The following is an 18,357-nucleotide window of genomic DNA, read 5'->3' as shown; positions in this document are numbered from 1 at the left end:
CAAATTATGTTCATTTTCTGAGATTTACCAGTTTCCTGAACTAATTGAAGCCAACCAGCTTTGAATGTAGCGATTACAGTATCTTTAGGTTATCTTTTCTGGAGATGGATTAAATGTGTATTACTGTAGTATTTAATGTGTTTATGACTTTAAGAAAAATAATAACCTAGGCAACATTTTAGTATTTATCAAGAAATAGTATTTGGTGTTAAAAAACATTAATTTAACTTGTATCCAAATAGCACATAACCTGGAAAGTGTCATTGTACCAAAGACACAAAGGTTACAAATTAATATTATGAAAAACATAGTCTGAAAAATGTACTGAAAAAAGCAGATAAAGTAAGGCTTAGTTGTCATGTGCTGCTGCCCTGTGTGCCTTGGATTTCGTGTGACTGCGTGTAATCTGGGTTTTATACATGTTTCAATTCTGTAGAGGAGCTATCTGTATAATCTGAGGGCAGAGCCCAATCCCCAACTGTAATCCCTGCACTGTGGGAGGGAGAGGGACAAACACACACACACAAAATACCAACACAATATCCAAATATGGATAATAGAATTACGTTGCAGAGAAGAGAAGTGGAACGGCACTGCAATAAATTAACTCAGAGATTTTTGTAGAAAAAGTGTTGTGTGTACATTTCTGTATTTTTATTTAATGACATCACCCCCTGAACATTTTTTAAGGGTTTTCGCAGAGCAGTTGTTCCTCTTTTAAGAAACACTGCTCAACTGGTTGAACAATAAGTAAATGTTCAGATGATGAACGCTGCCTTAAGTTCTCTAGAGAACATCCTTGTGCTACACTGACTTTTAATTAAAGGAATTATTCAAAGGATGGTAAACAGCTTTGGAATAATGCTGCATTCATGTCATATCAAAATAGTCACAATCATTTTAATCATAATGATAGGGATATTCATATTTTTCTCAAATTAAGACATTTGCTATTGGAGCTCAATAATGCAGAAGTGACTCAAAGACATGTGTCGTTCCAGGTAATTAAACCTAAAATGATTGCATACAATGTTATATTGTCAATATACAATACTATATATATACTGTATATATATATATATATATATATATACAGGCTGTGTATTGGCAAAAATCTGTCAATATTTATTTATATCAAGATACAGGGGTTACGATTCATTATATTACAATACTGTAAGCATATATTGTGGTAATTAAAAAAACAGGCCATATGCATTCAATCAGAATAAAAAGTGTGTTATGCAAACAGCATAGTGGAATCTGCATTTGTATTTGTTAAAGTCCCTGTAACATCAAAATCATAGCATTTTTTTAACATACTGAGCTACCGTCTACAACAAATGTTTGCATGTTAACTATTAACTAAAACAAAATGTGTTATTCTGTTTTGAGAATCAATTCCGTATCTCAAAACATAAAACAATAACACAATATCACAACACCTAAGTGGATTGATATTTTCTTACACTCCTACAATACACATTATTTGTAACCTACACCAGTGCAGATGATAAACATTGTAGTCTTTCACATCTGTTGCTCAGGACTATTCTTTCAGTGAAAGCATAGGAAAAGAGCACTAGGAAGATGAAATCCTAGGGTTCAGATTTATTTTGGGGCACTGTGAAACTGAATGTCAAGCCTAGATAAGCTCCTTTAGAGGACAGAGGGTCTCCTGTACTCACTGCGGGTCTGTGAGGGGCTGGCTCACCCAATTCCTCATCAGTCTCTTCCCAAATGAAGTGCGAGTGTGGTCCAACACCCACAACAGACTGCCCTTCAGCCTGCCATCTGTCTGTCACCCAAAGACCGGACACAAACACAAAACAGACGACTTCATTTGACTGTGACACAGGAAGGATAATAACATGAAGTAATAGATATGGGCAGGTGAGGGAAGCCTTAAGCAGCCAGGTGAGGAGGTTTGAACTCAGCTTGAACTCCATGTGTGACAAACATGCCACAGCAGCAGAGTCGTGCTGAACTTTTGAGCCGTCGCCCACGCAAGTCTGAACAGTCACTGAACATTTTCTTGTGATCGGAGAAACGACAATTTAACTCATCCATTACATTACAGTGTGCAACGACGCTGGCAGCTGATTTTTTTCAACGTGTACAGACATCATGTGGACAGTCTTGACATATAAAAACTATTTGCACTGGAAGGTGGCCATCCAGCCGGTAAGCTGCATGACATTTCTAGCTAGGCGGCTGTCAACACCCTTGTGCTAAAAGCTTGATAAAAATGGAAAACTCTCTCTACTCTCCAGGCTTTTTTTACTGAGGTAAATGTTGCAAACATCATGTTGAAGTTTGTTAAATACTACAACTCTACAGTAAATGATTCCTGACATGCACCTGTTCAGCTGTCTTTCGTGACCTTGCTCTAGACCTGCATATTTTATATTTATACTTGTTTAGAAATTGGGCTCATTGAGCCAAAACTCTACACACAACCCAAATTAGAAACAACAATTACAGAGGAACATCTGACTTCTATGTCAAAATGAACTCAACACTGCAATATGTCATTTGTGATGCACACAGTAGGCATTTGAATGATTCACTAAAAGCAGCTAGACACACTAATGTACTTTATACAAAATACCGATGTCTAAAGTACTTTGTATTCCTTCCTTTTTTTTTTTATTATACAGGCTCGGTGAAACATTCCAGTAAACTATTTATACTTATTTCAATGAACAAAACGTTTGTTTGTGTACCTTTGGTGCCTTTGTTTGTTTTCATGGTTACAAACATTACCTTTTTGTCTTAGCATTAACTTTCAGTGTATAGGCCAGGGCTTCTCAAACTCCGGACCAAGATCCGGATCCGGACCGAACTGCAAATCAATCCGGACCGAACCCTGTGTCCCATTATAAAAAATAAAAATTATACAAAATAAACAATTTCTGATTCTGATGTAAATTAATGTATATTTTCTTGTGTCTGACGCGTTGTGAGAATGAACGTGCATATATATTTACTTGTGTGCGCGAGCGTGACACGCATTGCAGACCGCAAGTTAACCGCAAGTTTACCTTGACTTTCTAATGCTTCTAATGCCTTTTTTGCCGAGGTTCAAAGCATTGACTACAGACAAACAGTGCCATTTCTCCCACTAGTTCAAGCCACCATACTATATGTATGTATTGAATGTGTGTGTGTATAAAGGGGCGCTGTTTGCCGACAGGCAAGGCAGGCAAGTGCTTGGACCAGAAGGGGGCCCCCAAAGAAGGTAGATTAAGAAGGTCCACAGCAACGACAACATGTAACACCCTTTAATTTACTGCAACGACATGTCGGGAAACCCCCACATGCATAGCGCGCTGTAAGAAACTGCTTGGGGGGGGGGGGGGGTACTTTACTGGCATTGATCCGGACCAGAGACCTGGTATACAATTCACAAGTGGACCTTTAATAAAAAAGTTTGAGTACCCCTGGTATAGGCAATCGTCAGAAAGAGAGCACAACTGAACTCATAGTCCCTACAGACTTGACCTTACTTGATTAGAGACACTGAACTTTGACTCAAACAAAACACATAAATGCCTTTCTGTCTGAATGCCGACTTTAGCATAGTAAAATGCTCCATATGACTATTGTTATTAACACTCTAATGTTTAGCAGGTATTCTGTTAACATGTTCTCTTCTTAGTTTAGCATGTTACATTGCTAACATCTGCTCATCAGCCACAAACACAAAGCACAGCTAAGGCTGAGGGGAATGTCATCAATATTGGACAAAGTCACATTTCTAAATTGGGACAATGCCAGATATGGGGTTAATTCATTGTGAGGGGGATAGATTACACAGGAATACATTGAATATTTGTAAAAACATTTTACAAAACCACAAACCCCCATGAGGGTTAAAAGACAAAGTTAACATTTTAATGATTTGAATTGAATTGAGAGCTTAAATGTATGCAACTGACTGACCTTTGAGGTGCTCTTTCATGCCTTTCCATAACACATTAGAAACCTGACTTAAGACTTGAAAACAGTCCTGGTTTTAGCCAACTTAATTAAAAAAGCACATTTGTCGTTACCAGCTAAAGACAAAGTGTGGATGTTTCTGTTTAGTAATTATACACAAGAGGATTATAAAGTATGTTGCCGTGTAAACCATGTATCATCCTGACTGACTCCACCCCTTCATTACACTGACTGCCAGCAGAGATGTGTCTTCACCTGATTGTTTAGGATCTCCAGGTTCCTGAGGGTGGCCGCACCAAGGATCATACCCTCCGACTCACAGGACAGACGCCGAAATGAGCTGCGTGGAGCAAGAAATCATATTTAAATACAGCTGCATGATATAATCATCCATGTAGCAATACAATGTATGTTCAATAGTGAAGACTAGAATATTAAAATAGCTTTCTTTAACTTAAATCAGAGCAATTTTAGGAAAAAGTAACTGCTCTTTCTTCTTGGATTGTAAATGGAGGTCACCCCAAAATGTTGTACAGGTATAAAGGAGACAATATGGATATTAAATCAAGTCTGAAATAAGTTTAGAAAAACATTGTGGTATATATATTATTTTCCCTATCTATTACATTAGCTTAATCTTTATGAAATATATACTGTAAGTTAAGTCAATGAAAGTCCAAAACCCAAGGAGATTCAGTTTAAAAGTATGCATAACAAAGAAAAGCAGCAAAGTGTACCTATCTATCTATGAGTGACTGGAACAATACATAAAAATATACAATTTAAACCATTTCATTTTATTTTATTCAACCTTTATTTAACCAGGAAGATCTCATTGTGATTAAAAATCTCTTTCTCTCTCTTCTCAAGAGTCCTGGCCAAGTTAGGCAGCAGCAGTTAAAGAAGACAATCACCTAATCAATGAACTGTCTAATCGTTTCAGCTCTACCAAGGATTTCATAGCAAACAATAACCTGCATTGCTGAGTGTGCAAATACCTTTCACTTCTAAGAACTCTCTCCAAGTTGAATTCTTGGAGGTACTGGATGAGGGGCCCCAGACAGCAGATCACTGGGCTCTCCAAGGATGCTACACTCGAGAGAGAGCGAGAGCCTGAAGGATACAGAAACACAAACATGTCACAGATAAAACAGCCATGAGTCACAGGCACACTCCTTACACACATCCAGCGTGTGAGAGCTGAATGGCTGTCTTGGTCTCATTGAGAGTATGTGAGTAACTGAGGGTTATATAGAGTAAAGGATTTAAAACCAAAAAGCACCCAGAGGCACAAACACACCTTTCTCCTGGGCGTGGCAGTAGAACTCTGTGGCTGTGTTCATGGCCGAGGCGAACTCAAACTGAGCGCTGTCCCTCTTCTCAACTCTCACTCGGTCATCAGCCTGAGCGCTACAGGAGGACAACAGGACAGCATAGATTTAAGTTGTGCTTGTGACTGTACAGATGAGTAGATGAAGGAAACACAACCTCTGATATCTGATCATTTTCCTGTCTGTGAGTTAAATTAGACACAGAAGCACTGCATGTTCCAGCCATCCTTTTGTTCAACCACATTCAGTGGATACACACACACACACACACACACACACACACACTTTCCCTGCATCTCCCGGTTTCTCCATTCACTTGCTCGGCGTTGCTGCTTTCAAGGACTCGGTTGCTTTGTCCGCTGTTGTTGCCAGGGCAACCAAGGCAAACACGTGGCTTTGAACACAGTGCTGCTGGAGCATTTTCTTTCTTCCACTTCCTAATGCTTAAACTCACACACAAACATACATACACACAAACAAACACACACACACACACACACAGAAGAATCATTATCTCTCACTTCAGTCACTGGTAAGACTGGGAGCAAAGATTGCATGTTAGTGATCAATAGACCGCATATTGTGCCCTCAGTGCAAACACAACCATTAATCATTTAAGCAGTCAATTCAACCATATTATGGGGTTTACGAGAACAGCGACAATTGCTGCTATCGATCCAGGGACACAGCAGTGTTGTGTGGCATTCTGCAAAACCCTGAGAGGCCCGAGGAAACAACAAATCTCATTCAAGTTTATGCCACCAATTTGTCAAAATGTACCCTTAAATAACCAGGAAACACATGCTCGGCTCTTCTGGTAAGTAGCGTTTAGATTATTTTATTTTATGTTGCTTTCCGCCCCTATAAAAGAAGGTGATTTTTTTTTTTGTTGCTTCAAGATATTGAATGACATGACACAACAGCCATGGGATCCAGCTGTGCTAAGGTAGCCAAGTTAATTTATGTCTATATTGCGCTAATTCAAGATATCTCAAGACATTTCTCTATAAACCATAGTCTTTCAAATATAGAGAAGCATTGATGCAACTGTATTTTGAGTTTAATGCCAAAAACCGCAAGCTAACATGGTCACAAAGAGGATGCTATAATGCTGATGTTAAAAAGGAATAATGTTTACAATGTTTCACATGTTTACTGTAATAGCACTAAACACAGAACAGAGTGTAGTGGATGGGAAGGCAAGTTTTGCAGATATTTGTATGATTTTCAAACACCAGTTTTCAACAATAAGCTCAAATGAGCTCCATCCACCTCCATTGTACTGGCGGAGAAACATGCCTCTGACACACATATCTCAAAATCTTGCAAAATAAAAACAAAAACAATTCCAAAACGAAAGGCAAATGAGAAAAATATGTTACATCTTTTGTTTTCTGGGTTTAGTGTGTCACTGCAGATGTGAAGAGGTGGGTTCTTAACAATAAGACATTTGTTTTGTTTTGTTTGCCTTCGTGATGGTGATCAATCATAAGCAGTGATGTTAAAGGTTAAGGCAGAGATGTTAGAGGCAGAGGTTAATGTGCAAAACAGATCAAGGCGCTCGATTAGTATCTATTTCTGTAGGGTGAATACAAAGCCCTGAGTGGCCGTTTAAATCCATACAGACATCAAACACAAATTATGTTTTGTGTGTCGGAGTGTCTGTGATCGACTTGAAATCTTAAAGAGCAAGAGCCTTTGTGTTGACAGCATCATTCATTCAGCTCTCGATGTCACTGCTCTCATCCTGACTCATGACTCCAGGCTGAGAATAAGTAAAGTAATATTGCACCAAGATACTCCCATCCTCGCAGGGACTCATTACCTGCCTCTCCATGGACACACATACATCCCGTTGCTAGGGGGCACTTCTCGTCAGCCAACCCCAGAGACACGGAGGCTGTGAAGCTAACGTCAGCAGCCACAAAAACCCCTCTTCTAAATCGCCTGGGTGGCTCTTGCTTTAAGATTTTTTAATGGGTGGGATTAACAGCAATATAATGTGTCATTGCAAAACATCTATTTCCAAATAATTTATGCATTTAAAGTGTCATTCATTTCAGTCGGAAGCATAAAAAAAAATCATTGAGGAAAAGAAAATCACCTAGAAGAATATTGTGAAAGGTCTACAGTAATGGTGATCTGTAACAGGCTTGTGTGAATATAAATGTGATGAATTTTCTATCCGAGCAGAACAGACCGAGCTGCCCTGTATTTGTATGATACACGCTGCAAATTGAGAAGAGTCTTGTCTCTGATGAGCACAACGCTAGAGAGCAGTGCTGTTCAAACACAATAATTGGAATGGCCTTTACAGGCCCATCTCCGCTATAATCACTCACATAGACGGTGAGAAAATGAGGAGGGGGAGAGAGAAAGACCGAGAGGAATGAATACAAATGAACCACATTTTCTAGAATTGAATTTAAACAAAGAGGGAAAAAAAGAAGCCACCGGAATAAAAAGAAAAGGTGAATAAGGAGATAAGTGCACGTTCAAGGAGTCAAAGACAAAAAGTGGCAGAGATCCTTCCCATTTATCTAACTATTCCCCTCTAATCTAATCCACTGCACTGCCTCCCACTCCCTCGTTTCATTTTCAGAACATAATACAATCACAGGCAGCCTCCAGAGGAGCCCGTCCCTGCTGGTGTGAACATGCTGGGTGCAGACTGTCAGCAAAGAGGATCTGAATGGCGGCACAATGAGAGGCAACAGGTTTCTGGAATTCATCAGCTCAAAAGTCACTGTTGCTGACCGTGTGAGTCAGCCTGTGAAAAGAAAACGCACGGTTTAGCTCTGTTTGGTATCTTGGTCAACACTGGAGCCTACATTCATTATATTGAGGTCTGTTTTTGCATCGGCGCATCGGTTGTAACAACAAAAAAGCTCACAACTCCCTGTTGTACCTGGTTTGCATATATGCTCCTTATCACTGGATGGATTTGACTGCCAAATGTCTGAAATCATTCGGACCGACAATGAGAATGTGAACTTAGCTATGTGCTTTAAAAGAGCAGCTACTATATAAAGCAGAGTTGAAGTGAAATGGAGAAGTTGGGGTAAAACATTGAACAAAACATTGGGATAAAGGTAAAACTATAAGTAGTAACCCCCCCTGATTCGGTTTTCCAGCTGGCTATGTGAGGTTTGTGCTGTATCTACATGCAAGAGAAATAAAATGTCCATATGAAACACTGCCAAAAACAAGCTAATCTGAGCAAGAAATATAGAAAAACTAAAACTGTTTATCCTATCAGTTTATAGATATAGAACATTTTACCCTGGATGGACATGAAGCTGTTTACATTGTGCCTAAAATGTTAACTAGAGAACATACTGTCCTGTACTAAACAGGGAGGTTGTGGCTCATTGGTTAGTGTGCTGACCTTCTGATCACAGGGGCACTGGTTTGAATCCCGCTGCAGTCAACATTCCATTGTGTCCTTGGACAAGACACTTCACCCCAAATTGTTCCTGTGGGGATTGCCCACAGTATTGAATGTATGTAAGTCGCTTTGGATAAAAGCGTCTAACAAGTGACATGTACTGTAAATGGGAGCAGACTGCCCTCTAGTGGCCTGACAGCAGATTACCTGGCGGCAGCGATGCTCTGCAGGAGTCTGTGAGTCTGCTCTGAGAGGTCAGAGGGCACCAGGATCTCCACAGGGTTGATCTTCAGGACACGACCCTCCAGCTCGGAGCGAGACGCATCATCAGGAAAACAATCCAGTAACACGTCACCTGTGCTGGGCTGGACTGCCTGCAAACACAAACACAAATTGAATGTACACACTCATGCTTTCCTTCTAAATCAGATTATGTTAAAGAAGTACAGCTTGTACTCAAAGTTCACATTTTACAACCGGCTGTGATAGATTATTAACATTAACTTGTTTTTTAACACTTGATTCTTGATATCAGCGCAGGGCTAAAGAATCTTCTATTACCATTATGGTATTTTGTGATATAGTTACAAATCTAGAAACCTTATCTTGGAAACAAATTGAAATACTCTTAATTCTTAATAAAATAGGAAATTAGAAACATCTGCTTTTGGCTAATCCAGTTGATTCAAGGGAAGGGATAACACTTCCTCAAATGTAAGTCAAAGACCACAGATGTTCAGGGGAGAGCTGATTTGAAATAATCTCTGACTGCTGACAATTATTTATTTATTACTGTTGTGTCCGGGTCATATGGCCTAATTAGTCTATGCCGATATAGGCCTTCTTGTTTATCTCCATATATCATTGAATCAAGATTTGATTACATTGAAGGCCATAAATTATCATATTGAATTTTCTCCCATCCCACTCACTGTATGCATATTTTTAAAGTAACCCACTACTTCTCCGCATAGACCAAGCCTCCTTAATGACTACAGAGATGTAGAAATTAGATGACATTTTAATAAGAGTGGTATTTCAAACCCTTTACATAAAAATAAACAAAAGAAATGTGCACAAAATATAGATGAAAACCTTCTCTTATCTTTACATAAACTATAAATATGAATTTGCTTTAAACTGAAGAACCTGATTCAGCTCCTTGCCTGAGAGCATCTGTAGTTTTTATGAATATGAACTGATCAGACTCACCACCAGCCCCACAGTGAGCTGCTTCTTCACTTTGTCCCAGCTCTCACTGATACAAAGCAGGAAGCTGTCGGGGGGGTCCGACACCACGTCACCACAGACCCCCCCCAGACTGCACACCGGGTTCACATCTCAGAAAAACTGTCAAGGACACCACTTTAGAAAGACAGAGACATAAAAAGCTGCTTCACACACACACACACACACACACACACACACACACACACACACACACCACACACACACACACACACACACACACACACACACACACACACACACACACACACCACACACACACACACACACACTCACACACACACACACACACACACACACACACACACACACACCACACACACACACACCACACACACACACACACACACACACACACACACAGCACACACACACACACACACACACACACACACACACCACACACACACACACACACACACACACACACACAATCACACACACACACACACACACACACACACACACACACACACACACACACACACACACACACACATCCACACACACACAACCACCACACACACACACACACACACACACACACAGTAAGGATACCCTCTCCCACCAGAGTGGACTTGGTGTACAGAGCGCTCAGCTGACGAGCGAAGAGAGCGCTCTTATTGGCTCCTGAGGCCTTGATTGCAGACGTCTCAGTCTGCTTTACCACACCAACCTATAAAATAAGGACAATAATATTGAGAAACAACGTAACTCTAAACAGCTACTATATAGGAAATATATGCAAGATATATTTCATACCTTGTGTCCATGGGACACCAACCGTCGGACGTGAACAAACAGACGGTGTGTCGGGATGCTGCACGTCATGAAGTTATGATCCAGGTGACAGAAGATATTCAGCTCCTTTGCAGCAATCTGCTCACACAAACAAAGATTATATAGAGATACACGAGGAGAGCTGGAGCTTTGATGGCAAACACTGACGGTTTATTTGGAGCTTCGGCCGGAGAATTCACAAGACATGGCACGGGCCACGAGTTGACCACACGGTTGAGATGCCACAATCAATTCTGAAGAACCCTCTTGTAGCTCCAGGTTTTAACTAGTTCAGAGTGTAATAATCAACCTTCTTCAATAGATAGACTAAACAGCTGAGGACACTGAATCACATTTGTTGTCGCTTATTGCTCGGGGTCATCTACACCCCGAGAAGGATGTGTTCCAGGTGTCCCACAACAATAACTATCTCTGACAGAGTTGCCCGGTCATAAACTGGCAACAACAACAACTTGCTAGGGCAGCCCCTCCTTATGGGAGATAAAGGCTGCTCAAGGTTGGTCAGCTAAGTCAGAGGGCAAAAGGTAAACATGTAGGGAGAAATTATTCCCTGACAATTACCATTACCTGGAAATATCGTATAACCTGCATTGAAACAAATATCTACCACATGAAACATGACTTTCACACAGTGAGATATTTGTATATGTTTGAGACTGACACTACAGCAACTCAATATTGCCTATAGAGGAACAAGTGGTATTACAAGACAGGAAGGGCTGGGGCTAGCTGATTAGCATGCTAATTGCAGTAGATATCTCTGCAACAAGATACATTAGATGTCTATGACATAACTTCAGCACTGTACTTTTTTTTTACATTCTTTTTATAATGTTAGTTACGGCCCGTCCACACAGCGGCGTGCGTTGAAAGCTTCACCATTCACTTTGAATGGGGTGACGTCACTTTTTGCCGAACTGCATTGTGGGAAGCGAAGCGGAGCTTTGCTGGCGTGGCTCGCCGCAAAAGTTGAGCAATGTTCAACTTTTGAAGCCTCTGCAGAAGCGTCAGCCAATCGAATCATATGCCAGTACAAGCTCTAGCCAATCAAACCGCTGCTTGTGTGTCAGGGGCGGGAGAATCATGTGATTGGTTGTTGGTCGAGTTTCAGACACGCACGCCGGCAAGCTTCAACGCACGCCGCTGTGTGGACGGGCCGTTAATGTTTCGAATGTTCTCAGGCATATCTTAAACCTTGCACCCACATACGTCATAATAACACAGATGCAGTTCTCACCTCTGCATCCTCTCCAAAGAACCTGTACTTGTATCCACACTCCACAGCCAACAACGCGTCCGGGTGCTGCTGTTTCAGCTGGATCACCTGCTGCTCCAGGGGGGTGAACACTTTCTTTGAGCGCTTTGAGGGGGCGTTCGAGTCTGAGGGGGGACTCAGATCTGCAAACCTTACTCCCCCTCCCCCTCCTCCTGAATTGGCAAACTGTGAAAAGTGGAACGCCTGCAATAGAAAAGACGACATAAAAATCATTTTAGTAGAAACAGTTCCCCACACAAAGAATGTAGTTCTTTATTTCCAACTGATATGTGAGAAAAAATTTACTTAACTTCCCTTGAGTGATAAAATACTGGAACCAAACAATAACAAAGATCCCTAAAATGTGTTATATGACAGAAATGTGACCACAGTATGAAAACATTGATCCTAATTGACTTCAAGCACATTGTTGCCGTTTCTGTAGAGGAACCTTTTGATACCAGCGGCAGAAGCAATGCTGGTATTGCTTTTACTTTGTGAGTCTATGTGTCTCTAATTGACCCCCACTGTACGCTCATGGCCCGATTTGGCATGACAAAACTTTATAGGTGTAGAATACATTAAACTGATTTATCTGCATTCAGTTCGCATCAGCCCATTTATTGGCTAGGCTGATTTATCACTTTAGTGCTATTGTTGTTTTAATTGCAATACCTTTCACTCCTTAAAAAATATAGAATAATGAAATTAAAGGTGATTGACGTACAACAAAATAAGCTTGTGTCATAATGTTTTTAAAGAGATCTGAGCAGAATGAAGAAACTCTTCACAGCTCAAACATTTGTGTTGGTTTGTTATCTGAAGGAAACCTAAGCCTTCTCCTGTCTGCCGGGAAAACCTGTTTAACAGAGAGAAATTATGATGTTCTTTTCCACAATCCATTGAGCAAAGAGCTCTATCATGATGTGAGTGTTTGTCATGTAAACACATTCTTACCAGTGTTTCCCCTAGGATGGATAGGATGGAGTCATAGCAGCGGTGCTAAGGCACGTGGGCCCAGCATAATGTGCCAGTACATACAGTGGCAATGTCTCAAGATTTAGCAAAAATACACCTTTATTGAACATACAGTAACACAAATACTACAAATCCACATAACAAACAATCAAAAATGAAAAAGGGTCGCCACTTATTATTATTTTATTAAAAAAAATAAAAAAATATATATATATATTTTATTTCTTTTGGGTACCTGCTGGCGCCCCCTAGCAGCGGCGCACATATTTGTATATAGGGGAAACACTGCTTACCTTACCTTGTTTAGAGGTTGTTGTGTCCTCTACATGTCAAGATATGGCTCAGGCAAAGAATAGAATATTGCTAAATATTTTTAAATGCTGGTATAAACACAGACGATTTACTTAGAGTTTACCTGTTTTGAAGCAGCAAACCTTGAACCCCCTTTTTCTTCAACATCCCCTTCCTCCTCATCCTCCTCTCCCGGCTGATGAAGTTTATTTGTATTGCTGTGTTGTTCAGTAACATCCTGAGGAGGCCGGATACTGCTTCCTCCGTCACAGATTAGACTGCTAGCACCATCACCGGCCTCAGTCGAGCAGGTGAAGCCTTTCAGCTTCTCCAAGGTGGAGGAGCAGAGGCCTGCTGCTCCTCGGCTCGATATGACCGGTGTCTCTAGAGTGTCAAGAAACACAGATGAAATATGACTATAAAGAGTATTAATCCATAAAAGAACGTCACAAACGTAAATATTTGTTTTCCTATTCATACATTATTACCTGGATGCACAGGATTTGCTGCCATTAATCAAGTTCGTCACACAAATCAACGCATATTAGTCAAAACGATTTAAAGGTCACCTATTATGCAAACTCCACTTTGTCATGTCTGCTCAGTGTTTCCCCGAGGTGTACTGCTTTGGGGGGGTGCTGCCTGAGCGTGGGGGGGTGCTGCCTGAGCGTGGGGGGGTGCTGCCTGAGCGTGGGGGGGTGCTGCCTGAGCGTGGGGGGGTGCTGCCTGAGCGTGGGGGGGTGCTGCCTGAGCGTGGGGGGGTGGCATTGGGATATATGTTTTTTAAATCCTCTGGAGCAGAGAGAGGAGCTGTGGATTATTGTTATTGATTAATGCATCAGTGTTTCTTAGGGTCAAAAACACTAAACTCACAACTTACAATGAAAGCGTTTAGTTTATTTAATAAAAGAGCACATGTTCAATGTGAAAAGTGACAGTAGATATAGATTAGTTGCAATTTGGTGCTATAAATTACATTAAAAAAATTATTTAAAAAATATATAGATAATTTATTTTTATTTTTTAAACACCTTGAATTTCAGGGGGGGCGCGGGGCTCTGTTGGCGGGGCTCTGTTGGCGGGGCGCAGCGCCCCTCCAATACAATGGTAGGGGAAACACTGCTGTTATACATAAACATGTGTCCCCTCTGTGCAAAGAGATTCTGAAAGTTTCAGGAAAAAAGATTCTCTCTCTTTTTGTCCTGATCCGTTTATATAAAGACCTGTCTGAAAATGAGCTGATCAGATTTTGGCCACTTTATGATGTCATAACGATTGTTTTGGCTTGTGTAACCATTAGTCAATAACCAACCAAGGTAACACATTTTCCGAATGCCAGGAAGTATTCTTGCCTCGCTTCTGAAGCAAGATGCTCGGCAGACATGTGCTACCAAGCAAGTGTACTCGCGATTGAGAAACACCCAGAGAATCAGCCCTTTTGAAACAGAGGGGATTATGGGATGCTGCAATGCATGATTTGTTTGGGATTTTGAGCCAAACACTTCAGAGACATGTTTTGTATATATCTGAGACCTATAATATATTGATGAAAAACAGTATAATAGGGGACCTTTAAATTGTTGGTTTAAACATGATGAGTAGCTCTATCTCATGTCAATTCCAAACCTCTCCCATAAACAGGAGGGTTTAACTGCCTGGAATGGGTTTGGCTGAGAGTGACATGTGTAGGGTAAATGTGAGGATTTTTTGTTTGAGGTGCACACACTCACTTGTATTGCTCTGAAAGGAGGAAGGCTCACAGTTTAAATCCTCCACCAGCAGGTCTTGTACAGAAAGTTTGGCTCGTTTTGTTGGCAATCCAAAACCATCACCAGGGGACAGTTTCTTCTGCAGGACAAACGGTTTTAGGTCACTAATCATATTTAAGTTACGTTTATCTGACCCAAACATGCGTTCAATAAATCAAACCTCACCTTGCCCCTTGAGAGCTGCTGCTCGGCAGGACTCTTGTTAGTCCCACACTGAGGCACAGTGCAGCTGCTCAGACCTCCGAAGTATCTGCTGATGGAGGTCTGAGCGCTGCAGGACTTCTTCAGAGACTTTGGCATGCTTTACCTTTCTGTTACATTAGATGCATCATGAAGTATATCATTGTATGCACATGTATTGCTGTAGAATGCAGTGAGAGGCTTTGGCTGTCCGGGTTTTCAAAACATAGCGGCGCATGTGCTGAGGTCACCTAGGCGCGTAAATGACGCAGCTAGCGTCAGTCCAATCACAACATAGAAAACGTTTCCGGGTATGTTTTCAGGGTCCATCGTTAAACACTCCGGCTGCGTTTCACTTCGGTTAAATGGATTCCTTGCATCCCTCACTTGCGTCGTTTCCCTGCGACTAGTCCCTCCCACCAGGGAAGCATGGAGAGACGCAAGAAAACCACGAGAAGAAGGGAAATTAGTTTTAAGAGCAATGGGACGTCCTTTCCTCCGGAGCGTCACGTGAAGCGACGTCCGTTTGTGATGACGCCGCACAGCTGATCGTCTGACAGCAGCCAGCTCTGTCCCCGTTATTTTCACAAACACCCTCGCCTCTGTTAGTACACATTTACTGACACAAACATTTGTATCATCTGTTGTAGACCCAAATAAATCAAATCAAATAAGAACTAATTCTCAAAAAAGATAAACGCCATTCTTAAAATGTATAAACGAATATTAGTTTGATTAATATTGATTAGAGTGCACAATATAAATAAAAGAATTGAGAGAAGAAAAAGAGATATGTTATCTATCAAAACCCAGTTAGATTAACATTCATTGGATTGCACACTTAGTTTGTTTGTGTGGATATGTAGCAAATTAACATGTTAAATAGCACTTAATGACTGACTGAATGGAAATGACAATAAATTAAAATGTAAAACGAAAAAAGCGATCACGAAAATGTTTCCAATAAATGAATGAAATGATTTTTGTCCACTTTGTTGTTCAGATATATCACATATTTGTAACTGAATGATGCATTCATTGAAACAAAACACAGTATGAACTGAGGAGTGAGTCCCGTGAGTTTCATGTGTTTTCTTCACTCCGCTGGGAAACTGCTCTCATGTCAAGAAGCATCAGATCATTGCATGCGCTGCATCGTCCAATCAGTGAGCGATACACAGTCAGGGGGCGGGGCGAGTATCTGAGGATTTCATCGAAGGATGGTCTGGTGGTTCCTCGATTATAGCTCCTCCATTATCGCTCCTCGCTCCTCGATCCTCGGTCCTCCGGCAAAAATAAGGCCATTGGGACGCTACTCAAGATGGCGCAGACAAATCAACTTCCGGTGAGACCGAGACCGAGGAGCGAGGAAATGAAAAATAAGAGAAGTGAAACGCAGCCTCCGGCTACTTATTTTTGTCAAAAGCGACTAACGACTAATCTAACGACTTGTAATGGTGTTATTAGGGACTTTTCTGGTGTTTGGAGACTCACGTATTGTTCTGCAGTTAACGAGCCGCGGGTGCTGCCGTGAGCCCCTCTGCCCTCCCATAGTACTCACAGGCGCTCAGTTGCCTCCCGCAGCAGCTCAGCTACAGTCAGAGCAGAGAGGAGACAGCCACACTCTCCCGCGTCGAGACCATAGGTCGAGACTGCAAATAAATTGTGCATGCGCCAACTGCCAAGCTGTCCTGGTTTTGAGCCGGATTTAAATGTAACAGTCACTTAATCACCTCGTCCACTGTGTGTGTGCCTCTCTGCAGGGCCGGCCCTAGACTTTTGGGGCCCCTAAGCGAGCTTTGGCTTGGGGGCCCCCCTCACTCTAGCGCAGCGTTTCTCAAAGTGTGGGGCGCGCCCCACTGGTGGGGCGCAGAGTGTGATAGGTGGGTCGCGAATGGACGTGATGAACGGGAGATTTAAAAAAAAATGTTTTTTTTAATTATTTGGACTTCAGGCCGGAATCGAACCTGGGTCCTCGCGGGTGGCAGTGGACTGTTACAGCCGGAGACTCGCAACGGCTGTGGAATTTCACAGCGCCGCACCCGCCGGAGCCTCACAACGTTTGCGGCGGCGGGTGCGGTACCGGCGCAGCGGCGCTGTGAAAGTCCACGGCCCACCTATGCCAGAGCCAGCGGCCCACCGAAGGCAGCAGCCCACCGGGAAAAGTCCCGTATCTCCCGATGGCCAATCCGAGCCTGCTCACACACACAACTGAAACCAAAATCATTTACAGACATATGTAAAAATCTCTCATACACACATGTGAATCGCTCTCACACACACACACACAACAGCGCTGCAGTCGGGAAGAAAAGCAATGTGGAGCGGCACCTCACCACTTCATAAGGAGTTTAACCGTGACACTTTTCGAAATCCCGTTTGTGTCCCCCCACTTTACAAATAGGTCTATGTTTATTATTATTTTTTAACGTAAGCCGTCATCGCCACGGAGGAGCACACAGCCTCTGTGAGCGAGCGAGACAGAGAGACAGAGACAGAGACAGAGACAGAGAGAGAGAGAGAGGAGAGAGAGAGAGAGAGAGAGAGAGAGAGAGAGAGAGAGAGAGAGAGAGAGAGAGAGAGAGAGAGAGAGAGAGAACACCTTTATCTATTTAATATAGCCTGGTTGTAAAAAATAAAGTAAGAAATCATTCCAATGTGTACTATAGGACAGTAAAAAATAAAAAAAACAGTTTAAAGGGAAGTGATTAGTAAAATATGCATAAATAGAAATAAAGAATGCTAACTAGGTAACATAAGATAAGAATAAACCAGTTTAAATGATTTGTTATTGGTTGTGATCATATTCTAAAGATGTTTGGATTATTGAAAAGTATACAGCTCCCTTTCATCTGAGTGTTGAGAGCTGTATCCATCAATTCATGTTGTGCTCAAAGTGCACCAGATTGATGCATTTCACTTCAACATTTTAAAAAACATCTTCACGGGGGTGCATGCCCCCGGACCCCCCTAGTGGAGGGGAGGTCCACCCCCAAATAAAGCAGGTTAAAATAATTAAATTGAATACATGTTATTTTAGTAAACACTGAAAACGGGTCCCACAGACCCAAACAGCACACAAAGGTTAAAGGTCAGCATATCATAATGTTAAAATGTGCTAAATATATACACTGCAAAAAAACAAAAAAAGAGGAGTAAAAGTAGCTCACGACTTGT

The 18,357-nt window shown here is 41.6% G+C and overlaps 1 protein-coding gene across 1 annotated transcript in view; it reads right to left on the bottom strand.

The window, feature by feature from the left end:
• The window catches only part of msh3 (mutS homolog 3 (E. coli)), a 45,579-nt gene extending 30,012 nt beyond the window's left edge, over positions 1–15,567 (bottom strand). The window contains exons 1-12 of the mRNA XM_034118529.1: positions 15,166–15,567; positions 14,962–15,079; positions 13,356–13,615; positions 11,945–12,166; positions 10,669–10,785; positions 10,465–10,582; positions 9,871–9,998; positions 8,866–9,032; positions 5,240–5,349; positions 4,938–5,052; positions 4,195–4,279; positions 1,686–1,795 (exon numbers count right to left, since the gene is read on the bottom strand). Coding sequence (XP_033974420.1) covers positions 1,686–1,795; positions 4,195–4,279; positions 4,938–5,052; positions 5,240–5,349; positions 8,866–9,032; positions 9,871–9,998; positions 10,465–10,582; positions 10,669–10,785; positions 11,945–12,166; positions 13,356–13,615; positions 14,962–15,079; positions 15,166–15,300 — 1,685 coding nt within the window. The 5' untranslated portion in view covers positions 15,301–15,567. The remainder of the gene's footprint in view (positions 1–1,685; positions 1,796–4,194; positions 4,280–4,937; positions 5,053–5,239; positions 5,350–8,865; positions 9,033–9,870; positions 9,999–10,464; positions 10,583–10,668; positions 10,786–11,944; positions 12,167–13,355; positions 13,616–14,961; positions 15,080–15,165) is intronic.
• Between the last annotated feature and the right edge of the window lie 2,790 nt (positions 15,568–18,357).

This window comes from Trematomus bernacchii, unplaced genomic scaffold (genome assembly GCF_902827165.1).
Source record: "Trematomus bernacchii unplaced genomic scaffold, fTreBer1.1, whole genome shotgun sequence".
NCBI classification, from domain to species: domain Eukaryota; kingdom Metazoa; phylum Chordata; class Actinopteri; order Perciformes; family Nototheniidae; genus Trematomus; species Trematomus bernacchii.
Note: the sequence above shows the minus strand (reverse complement) of the source record. Positions and strands in the feature narration are given on the sequence as shown.